This window comes from Cryptomeria japonica, chromosome 5 (genome assembly GCF_030272615.1).
Source record: "Cryptomeria japonica chromosome 5, Sugi_1.0, whole genome shotgun sequence".
In the NCBI taxonomy this organism is placed as follows: domain Eukaryota; kingdom Viridiplantae; phylum Streptophyta; class Pinopsida; order Cupressales; family Cupressaceae; genus Cryptomeria; species Cryptomeria japonica.
The window spans coordinates 921,566,536-921,577,642 of NC_081409.1; the positions used below are offsets into that span (position 1 = coordinate 921,566,536).

The following is an 11,107-nucleotide window of genomic DNA, read 5'->3' on the forward strand; positions in this document are numbered from 1 at the left end:
CATTTTTGACCTTTTTTTGCCATTTAAAACCCTAAAAGCACCCCTTCTATCATTGGGTTTTCGTCACGCATTGATCAATGATGAAGTAGCATACTATTAAATGTATTTAGTTTTATAATTCTGAATATTTCTTTAAATTTTTACATATAATATGTATATATATATATATATATATATATATATATATATATATATATATATATATATATATATATATATATATATATATATATATATATGTATGTATGTACGTATATACATGTATGTATCTATGTGCGTATACATATATATACATACATATATACATATATATAGATACATATATGTACGGACAAACCTGACCCATGAACCCAAAGGACAAATTTTTTTTTACCCAAACCCACGAACCGTGTTCGCGTACCCCAAAAGCCCGAATCCGAACCAATAACTTAGAATAATTGTGTTGTGTAAAAATAATATATAAAATTAAATTGATGCTTGTGTACCCTGTAATGAGGATTTGCTCTTGACATCCACAATACATGCCCCCTTATTTTTGAGTTGCTATGTTCCAGAAGCTCTGTGAATTACTATCACTTGTCTTGGTCGGCCTGTTTCTAATGCTCTGTGCAGGATTTCAACAAAATATTTTGTATTGATGTCATCTCTTAGTATGCTTGGATAGTAGTCATGTATGATAAGTAGCACATGTAATTGTAAAATGATTTGGGTTCACATAGATTACTGTTTTTGTACCATGAAAGATGAAACTATGGGATAATGAGATCGACAGTTTCTGGCTTTATAATACAAATCTCAATGGAGTTATTTGGGTGTAATTTATAAATCATATTTGGCCTGAGGAAGTTTGTTTTCCTTATTTAGAATTATTTTTTAATTTTGATAGCATATTTTGGCCCAAGCCTGAAAATAAATATGACTGAAAGAAATTTGTGGTACATGATAAATAGGTCACAAACGAGAAAGTAGCAGCACTAATGGAGTTAGCACAGCTAAGACAACAATACCAGCAGCTAGAAGAGCACCGGAGGTATTGTATATTATTGATTGCATTTAAAACTTGTTATATTTTTGCTTTCACAAGTGGAGATGTGTAGGCAATTTGATTTACACTAATTACATAATCCATTAGAGAACTATGGCACAGAAGTTAGAACTTGAAATCGGTAATCTGCTTGGTAGAAAGGCTCTCCACTTATTATATATTGTGCTCTAGAGAAGCAATTGAACTTCAAGGGATTAAATTATATCACGCAATGCAAGATTAAATGTCATCACAAACCTGTTCCATGTTTTGATATACGCGATTGCTCCGTATGGATAATTACCTTTGAATACATTGTTTAGAGTAAAAGAAGGCATGAAATGCATTAGCCAGAAAGAGCTGGCTATATATGTGTGGACCTTAAATCTTAATACCTAAGTTGAGCCTTCCCTCAACTACTTTATTATAGTTAGAAAATGCATAACATATTTGGATAAAAGAAGGGAAAGATTTTTCTATCTAATTTCCCTCTACAGATTCCTGTTGTTATTTTGGTTGCTGTAGAGATTTCATTTGTTCTTGTCCTTCCTTCAACAAGACAGACTTTGCATTCAGAGGATGCTAGTTTAGAGGGATTCAGCTATTTTGTAGTTAAGAGCTAAGTTTTCATTTTCTTTTTCTTTTTTGCTAGAATGCTACAATTATAATCATCTTTAATTTAAAAATATTTTCATTTTATGTGAAAGAATGATTTATACAAATGTTAAATCATACGAATGTCAATATTGAATACATAATATCCAAAATGTAGCCTGCTCGTGCAAGAGTGTCTATTTGTAGATCATATCAATATACCTTTCTTTTAGTCTTATAAGAGAATGCAACACTAATATAGTCCTATATATGAAATATTGGTCAAGAACACACCATGATATCTGATTATTTACCATGTATGTCTTCCCTTAATAGGTATTAAATTTGTACAATCTTTAGAAGATTTTTTTCTAATGTTGAAGTCAATCTGAATATTGTGTATGCAGGATGCTCAATTTACTTATATTCCTGTTTCTCTTTTGAAGTGAAACACTCATTTTATCATTGTTTGTCACAAGATGCAACTTTCTTTCTAGTTAAAGTGTGCTGGTCCACTAGAGGAACATTAGATTCTAGAAGTGTACTATTCTTTCACTTTTAATCAACTCTTAAGATTTTCTAGGATTCTTCTGGTTCTTATCTGCAGGGAATGGATTTACATGTTTCATTCATCTTGATTACCATATCAATTAGATTGTAAAGAGTAGTGATTGCATTGAGCTTTTGAAGAGAAATAATACAAATTCTGGCTCTTATTTGCAGGGAATGAATTTACATGTGTCATTTATCTTGATTACCATTTCAATTAGATTGCGAAGAGTAGTGATTGTACTGAGCTTTTGAAGAGAAATAATACAAATAAACTTATGTAGGAGAAGCAATGCTTGTTGGAACACGTTTGTCGTTGTGCCAAAAGATCAACCTGTTAGTGCCTGATACAAATGCTAGAGATAAACGGATCCATGGGAGGTGGTTAGTCCATGTCCAAAATCCGAAAGGGGATGCTTTCGATTAGTCCAACAATCCCCCCCTCAGTGTCACCCGAAGGGATTCAAACCTGTGACCCAACTCTAATACCATTTGTTGGAACATGTTTGTCGTTGCGCCAAAAGATTGACCTATTAGCTCCCGATACAACTCCCAAAGATAAACGAATCCATGCAAGGTAGTTAGTCCATGTCCCGAATCCGAAGGGGATGTTGGTGATGAGTCCAACAATGCTGACAAAATCTTAAATGTAGTATAGTAGTCCAATCTAAACTCAAAAATCCATCACCTAAGCCACCTTCAATTAAATCATGTCACCAAGATAACTAAGCATGGTGCATGTTCTCTCTACAATTATGAATAGAAAGAATTAATTTGGTTTGTTCACCAAGTTCTCTAACCCCAACTGTGATGATGCACAATCCCTATGAAGAGCCATTAGTGGATCTTGTTGTTAGAAACACGGTTGTTGTTGCACCAAAAGGTCGACCTGTTAATGCTCGATACAATTGTGAGATTTAATGAATTGACAATTAGCAGTTAAGCCATGTCACAAACCCGAACACTGTGTTGCACAAGGAAACCAAGGGAGCACACCTTGCAACAATCCGCCCAGCGCAAGTGAGGGGTTTGAACCTGTGACCTAGGCTTTGATACCACTTGGTAGAAGCACGGTTGCCGTTGCACCAAAAGATCGACCTGTTAATGCTCGATACAACTGTGAGATTTAATGAATCCATAGGAGGCGGATACACCATGGTGCGAACCTGAGCACTACGCTGCACAACGCAAGGAGACTAAGGGTGCACACCTTGCAACACTTGCTTCACTCCATGAATGACCAGCAAGTCTGCTGCTGAATTTGCTTTCTAGAAACAATGTGATGACACAATTTCCTCCAAGGGGAGACATAAGGACCAAGCATCCTTTAAGACCTTTATATAATTTCAATTTAGGCAAAAGGCCTTTGCATAGACCATTCCACTAAAGAATCACCTTTGTATCACTAGGTGCTGACCACCCAGGGAGATGCAAGCACAATCCGCTCCCCATTCTGCTTCATCATTCATGCAATTCTGCAAAAAGAGAGAACGTCCCTGAACAAACCTACTATCTGCATCATGGAGATTCACACCAGCCCCTGCTTTATCCAGGTTGTCCTAAAAGGCACCATCAAAATTCGGTTTGATAAAGCCTTTTGGAGGTCAGAACCATGCCATCGTCTTCCTAGCTAACTGTATTTCTTTTACCCCTTTCTATGCACTATATCTGACACGAAATAACAATAACAGTTTGTTCCCCCCTATTTCTTATATTTCATTGTTTTTTATTTTTCTGAGATTTTCCTGTTTTAAACCTGAGTAATTGAATTACATTTATACTTATAGTTTGCTGTTTAAAGGGAACGCTACTATGATTAAGACCCACTTGGAGTAGTTGAATCTCATTTATAACAAATAAGTTCACAAAAGAATTGTTTGGTGTTCTATTAGTATGCTTATCTACATTTGTTTCAACCAAGACCTAATTCAAATTTTTGTGACTATGGCATTGCTTAGGGTCATGAATGCACATATTGCCTGCACAAAATGGAAGTGTATATAACTAGGAGACATTGTTTACTGCTGCTTATAGGTATTTTAAAGCAAACAAGTGTGTAAATGCATTCTTCACCATAGTTAAAGTGCACCACAAATTACTTTTTCATGACATTAATTTTATTACATTTCCAGATTGTAACTAGAGTGCTTTGGTTGTATTTGCATATAAACGTCATAATTTTTTTACAACAAAATGCTCTCAACATGTATTTAATACTTATGATGCCTTATTCTACAAGAACTCAACCAAGAGTCAAGAGTCTACTGTGGGAGCATTGACAAATTCTAATGCTGTAATATGCTGCCTTGTATGCCTCTGCTTTTTTTGTTTTGAATGTGTTTTGCAATGGTTTTGAGATGACAAATTAAGTGTAGAATGAATGAATGAATGAGTTTTAATGACATCCACGAGACCCAACGGTCTAAGGGACCGACAAGCTCAAATTATCCCAGTTTCAGGTTCTTTTCCATGCTGGATCTTCTCTTGTGAATCTTGATTAAGAGGCTCGCCGTTTTGTGAAGTCTTGACTCTTCAAAAAGCTCGTTTAGACTGTCCACTTTTAATTCATTACCGAACTGGCTGCAAATGTCTTCATACGTTATACACTCCATGATGAAATGCCATTCTGTTTCTACTGTCCTCTTGCTGCAAAACAGGGACGTTCTTTCTTCCCACTCTTCTTTTGGCACCTTCCATCTACCAGTTTCACATCTCAAATGGTGAGATCCAATCCTTAATTGTGCAATTAGAATTTTGGCCTTACCGTTGATCGCGGATCTCAAATATTATTTTTCATCATGTGCCCAAGTAGGGTTGAATTCATTAATATAGTGCGTTTTTTTCCTGCCTAGCTAGTTTATCCACATGGCATTTCTAAATTTCTCTAAGACCCACTTTTTTATCTCCCCTTTACTGCTGGGGCAAATAAACAACTTAGAAATACATTTTTTAGATTTATTTATGATCTGAAAATACACTTTTCCCAAAAGTAAGAGCAACTCAGATCATTAAATAATATTACATATATAATTCAAACATACCCAGAAAACACAGCAATGAAATAGACTAAACTGGTATTGAAAAAAGCTAACTGGCACTTGTAGTTTGAACACCAATCTTCAATAACTTCCCCAAAGGTTATGAAATGGATAGAAATGGTGGTGCAGACCCTAAAGACCTCCAAAAGATGATTTTGCAGCCTTCAAACACAAGAAAATACCTCCCAAATTCCACATGCCAATACCCAAGTTGGGCATTGCCTGCAAGGGATGACTTAGGCTAGAAAAATAAATGCCAAACCAAAACCCACATATTATGTATGCATCCTCATCACCTAGCCATAAGAAAACCTTTGAGACAATACCCAGAATAATAAGTCTTATGAATTTCAGGGTAGCTGGAATGGTATAGCCAGCACTAAAAAATGTCTTTGAAAACTCTAGAAACTTGAACAACACTCTAAAACACCAAACTAGAAATGCACTGTGAAATACATATATCTCCAACACATACCAACCAGAGTAGATCTTTCACTACAATAGCTAGTCTTCTTTAAGTGGGATTTCGTCCTCAAGAAGACTGAGATGGACCAATTCCAGATCTCTAGAACCATGCAGGGTTTTCTTAGAAATAGAAAACTCCACATACCAAATGAGCTCTCAATTCCCTTTTTTGTAAGCCTTTTAGGGAAATTTCCAAAAAATCCCTTTATTAATTTATCAAGCCTTGTAACTCCAAAGTTGACTTAATTTACTTTTAAAACATTTGCGGCATTTAAAGTCACTTTTGAGTGTCTCATCATTTGAAATTTTCCATTCTTTTTCCAGTGACCTATACCACTAAGCTGCCCTATAAATAAATTTAATAAAAAAGAAACCTTAGTGGAAATAATTAAATATAGCTCAATAATGCACCCAATTAGCAACAATGGTCAAAATGCATTTGAATTGAAATCTTATTGCGTAGGAGTGAGCCCGATGATGAAAGATGATAAATGGGCTTGACTGGGTGACTTACTAAAAATAGATGCTCCCTTCAAGAATCTTGGAGGCCAAAACAGATGTTAAAAATAACATCTGAAGGCATCATATGACTCCTCTAAACCATCTAAGCTTAGTGGTAACATCAAATTACCCCTCTGAACAAGCTGACCCAAACCTAGAAAGTCAATGACAACAGCATTGCTAGAGAACCTGAAAAACAGGGTATGTAAAACTGCAAATTGTTTACATTAGCCTTGTTAAGTAAATACTAAACAATCTTTGTAAAATTTGTTTAGCTTCCTAATAAACATTCTTCTTCATGCTCAATGTGCCACCACTAATATCTCAGTGGTTATAAATTCAACCGACAACATCCATTGCTTTTTTGTTTGCTTGATCACATTCGATGTTTTAATGTTATCTGATGTTTGATAATTTCATTTTAGATTTGATATCTGTCTTACAAAGAGAGTGTGAATGATCTCAAAAGTTTTGTGCAGTTCTTACATAAATTTATGGATTACTGTATATACATAGTAAATCCTGAAATTTTCTCATCCAACAGCTTGTTTTATCTCTCCAAATTAAAGAGAATTTCTTACTGCAGATTAGCTACATTGCCAAATGGTGCCCAGTTCTGTAGTTTTCTCATTATCTGAGATCAAAGATTATCCTTTTAGTGCATAGCTAGAGTTTTAGGCTCTTTTCCACATTGTTTCAATCTGGAGTTTATTATTTTTTTCTTGGTAAGCAAGCTCAATTCTAAAAATGTAACATAAATTATGCAGACAGATAACTCCAGTGTCCAAGCAACAGCTTAGTTCCAAATCTGGTTCCATGGCTGTTGTAAATGATAATAAAGATTGGAGGGTAAAACATTTACTGAAGCGTACTTACCTCAAGCACTGGTTGAGGGGCATAGACATTCCTGGGATTAAGGCTAATACTCGTTTTGATGGAGATGATAGTAGTTCCACTGCAAGCAAGTCAAATGATGCCATGGACTATGCTAGGTTAGACATTACTTTTCTTGTTTCTATGCAAATTTCATTGTGTTCATCATTGTTTGAGTAAATTCATAAATGATGTAAATCGTTTGATTTCCTTTGCAGAATGAGGGTTGAGAATGCTTCTCTACAGGAAAGCATGGCAAACATTGAACATCTTACCACATCAATTCATCGTCTTCGGCATTCTCTTTTCAAAGTAAACTTAGCTTTTAGTGTGCATCACATTGAGCTTACTTTTAACATTTTTTCTTGTCTTGCTAGTGCCAGTTAATGTAATTGTCCCTGGGTCATCTTCCTTTAGGCAAAAGAAGATGCGTTCAAATCATCTGCCACTGAAGCTGCTTTAGAAGTAATTGATGGCATTGTGAATGAAGCTCAGCATATAAAGACAGCACTTGGAAGCTCTCTTCCAGTTAGCTGGTCAGCAGACAGCACTTCAGATATCCCTGATTCCTCAGAATCGGAGATTGCAGCTGATGGTACAGAAGATCACACAATTAGTGGACTGGACTGTGTCTCATCAGCAGGACTTGAGCTTGTAGAACTTCTGATCTTGGCTTCAGAACTGCAGAAAACAGAAATTATGTGCATGCCAAAACAAGCAGCAATTCTTGAGAATTCCTTAGGGGAGTTTCCTTCTTGAGCTTTCAAGGTTAAGAGACCTTAAAAGTTCATCTACAAGATGGGGAAAAGTTTCAAGCTCATTGCTCTGGAATATTTGAAATGCATTCTTTTATTGTCTGCCTTGAATTTGTTTTTCCTAATGTTTGAGTGATCAGAAATGCAGTTCAGGTTAAGTGCCTTGGGTCTGTACTAACGATACTAGAAGCTATAGGTCCACCTACATCAAATCCTATAACCAGTAACCTTGGCAGGGAGAGGAGGATAAATTTCTTGAAGGCCTTCTCCCAATAGGTCAAGGGAGGAGGGCATATGATCTACCTTATTTGTTTAAGCTGATATGCAAGCAGCATTCTTATTATGGTTCCCTTTATGGCTTCAGGGACTGTAACCAACAGTGTTGTACATGCTACAACCTAAGCTTTTGTATAGATCTTAATAGTTCAGTGGATGAACAGCAGGTAGGACTTGTACGATAGAATATTAGTCTACCGAAAATGAAGGGAAACTTGATTCTTCATTGGTTTTCCAGATATTGCCTATCAATCGAGAAAAGTTCATGGAAAGTATTTTTTTTCTGATATCCAATTGTGAAACACCGTCTGAATTTCTTCACGAGATTTTCTATTAATTTGTAGTGTACAATTCCATGAAATTATAATGATTGTACGTACCTTAAAGGTTAGGTGAAGCCTGAACTCATTCTATGGTCTGGCTCGCATTCTTTGTAATTCCTACAGAAATGCTATGATGCTGTATTAATAGCATGAATGACCACAAACATGCGACTGTTGTGATAAATAGTTTATTTCGAATTGTATATAGTTCTTGAAGATATTGTAAAGAACAAATTCATTACACATGGTATGTTTCCGAATAATAGGTTTTATAGATCAATATCCTTGGTGCATTCTTGATGGAACAAGATGTGAAGCATAAAACAGGAGTGTCCTATAATAAGCAGAGTGACACAAATTTTTGATCTTGATAAGTATTGCGACAGAGGTAATGTACCCCTTTTTTTAATGATACACACCAGTCTTCCTACAACGTCGGGGAGGGGTCGCATGGCATGAAGCAGAATGACTCATGCCAAAGTAATACATTCTACGGGTTGCCTGAGATGCTCTGGAAACAACAGAACCCTTAAACAGGACTGTATAACAATTAAGTGGGCTAATATAAATGTATAATCTATGAAGCATGAGATGTAAGATGGAGTCTATAATGGTTGAGAATGAGATAAACATATGTCTACAATCATTCAGCGTTACTAAAAAATTGAGGTTATCATTGGAAGTGCATCTGCCTTGATTAAAGATAAAAGACATCTCAACAGCGACAGGGGTTCACCAACTGGTCAATTCAGATCTAGCCTAAATGATAAATTGGACTCGAGCTTTCTTTCATGGCAGCTTTCATCTTGGAATCCCCTCAAGAGGAGTCTTCTTTTGATGTGTGGTTATAGCCACAAGTGATGTTGGTGGGCATGTACAAGAGGAATGCGAACCTTTAGGCAGAACAGTTTCTTGCTTCAACCGGGAATGATACCAAGCAAAATCAAGATGAAAAGCATACTATATCTGCTGGTCATAATTTCATGATGCCCTTAAAGTGGTACTAATAATATTGTTAGTTTCTAGTGAAAATATTATAAATTTTAAATTACCATGTGCTACGAAATTTTAAAAAACTATCTACCAAATAAAATTTTATAATTTAATAAATATATCTGATACTATCAGACATTTTTAAAATTAATTTTAGAATAGAAAATCCAATATATTCTTTTTATATTACCAAGTTTATATATTCTTTTGATACTAGCAAATTCATTTAGACCATCAAATTTTTAAAATTGGCCCAAAAAATGCATATAGTAAATCATCTATTAAAGAAAAAAATGGTTAAAAATGCATATAATAAATCGTCTATTAAACAAACAAAAATGGATATATTTTAGAGGATCATTCTATTAATACCAATTTATCATATTTTGAACAGATCAAGAAAGGAAAGACATCTATGAGGCTTGCTATAACTATGCTACTAATTTTTTTTTAGCCATATCTATTCTAAACCTTAGCTTTTGTTTTGGAAGCAATTTAAAAAGAAAAGAAAGAAAGAAAGACAAAATGAATATGAAGCCTCTCAATACAAATGGGATACAAATGGGATACCCTTCTTCCTAAGTTAGGAAATTAGTTGAAAGATTGAAAATATTCTTGACGTTTGTTGGGATGGATGATGCTCAAATAACTACTTTGATATTCATGAAAATTAATTATCAAAATGAGGAAGTAATGTAAAAAGTTTTCATATTGTCACAATAGTAGGCATTCGGTAGGTTCAAACCCCTAATGAACATTTGTTGCCTCGAACTTTTGCTTGAGTGGATATATTACTTGATGATGGACTTGTGGCCGGAAACATGGGGCAACAATAACAATCATATTACTTTGAATGAATGAGTGGAGGGATTTAGTAACATCCATGAGACCAAGTGGTCTAAGGGGCCAAGAGCTCCAAAAACAACAGTAATTCAGGTTTCTCCCCATGTCAGCTCTTTTTTTATGAATCTTGATTAAGAAAGTTAGATTGCCTAACTTTAGATTGTTTTCAAACTACTTATGGATGATATCCTCGTAAGACGCACACTTTTGATAGCAACCCTTGTGAGCTAACTTCAAACTTTGAGCTTTTGAGCTTTGGTTATTAAGATGATTGGTTGATTGAATTTTAGATTCTTTGGGAGACATATGTCGCAACCAAGCAACAACAAAACTTATGTATGAATGATATAAAATCTTTCGTAAAAACAAATATCAAATTTTACATGCTTATAAAGGTTGTCTAAAAAAGAAAGGGCAAATCACGATAAAGAATATTGTTATGATTGAACCCATGTCTATCATCATGTGCAAAAGGAACACAAGAAAGTGGACAAGAAACTTACCTTGAGAGGGCAAGGTAGTTTTGGATGGATAGGAAGGTGGACATATCTTCACATGTTTCTTAATTTACCTTCTGGGTGGATACAAGGTAAAGGATAGGAAGGTGGACATATCTTTATCTGTTTCTTAGTTTACCTTCTTCCTTGGAAGAATGTGTATCCATATCTCTTCAAAAATGTTGCATGCCTTCTTGACATGGGATGTTGACTATGACAAAGTAGGATTTAGACATTGTATCCTTTTTATTAGATCTTTTATTTTGCTTTGTATTTTAGTTGGAGTTTTTCCTTGCATTTGTAACAAAGGCTTTGTCTGTGGACTTGGATTTCTTATTACACTAATGAGCAACAATTAATCTCATTTAAAAGTTCC

At 35.0% G+C, this 11,107-nt stretch overlaps 1 protein-coding gene across 6 annotated transcripts in view; it reads left to right on the forward strand.

The window, feature by feature from the left end:
- Window positions 1–8,601, forward strand: part of LOC131066247 (uncharacterized) — a 226,552-nt gene extending 217,951 nt beyond the window's left edge. For all 6 annotated transcript variants that reach the window (XM_058000963.2, XM_058000964.2, XM_058000961.2 and 3 more), the window contains 4 exons: window positions 951–1,030; window positions 6,939–7,163; window positions 7,263–7,356; window positions 7,462–8,601. In XM_058000963.2, coding sequence (XP_057856946.1) covers window positions 951–1,030; window positions 6,939–7,163; window positions 7,263–7,356; window positions 7,462–7,803 — 741 coding nt within the window. In that variant the 3' untranslated portion in view covers window positions 7,804–8,601. The remainder of the gene's footprint in view (window positions 1–950; window positions 1,031–6,938; window positions 7,164–7,262; window positions 7,357–7,461) is intronic.
- The last annotated feature ends 2,506 nt before the right edge of the window (window positions 8,602–11,107 follow it).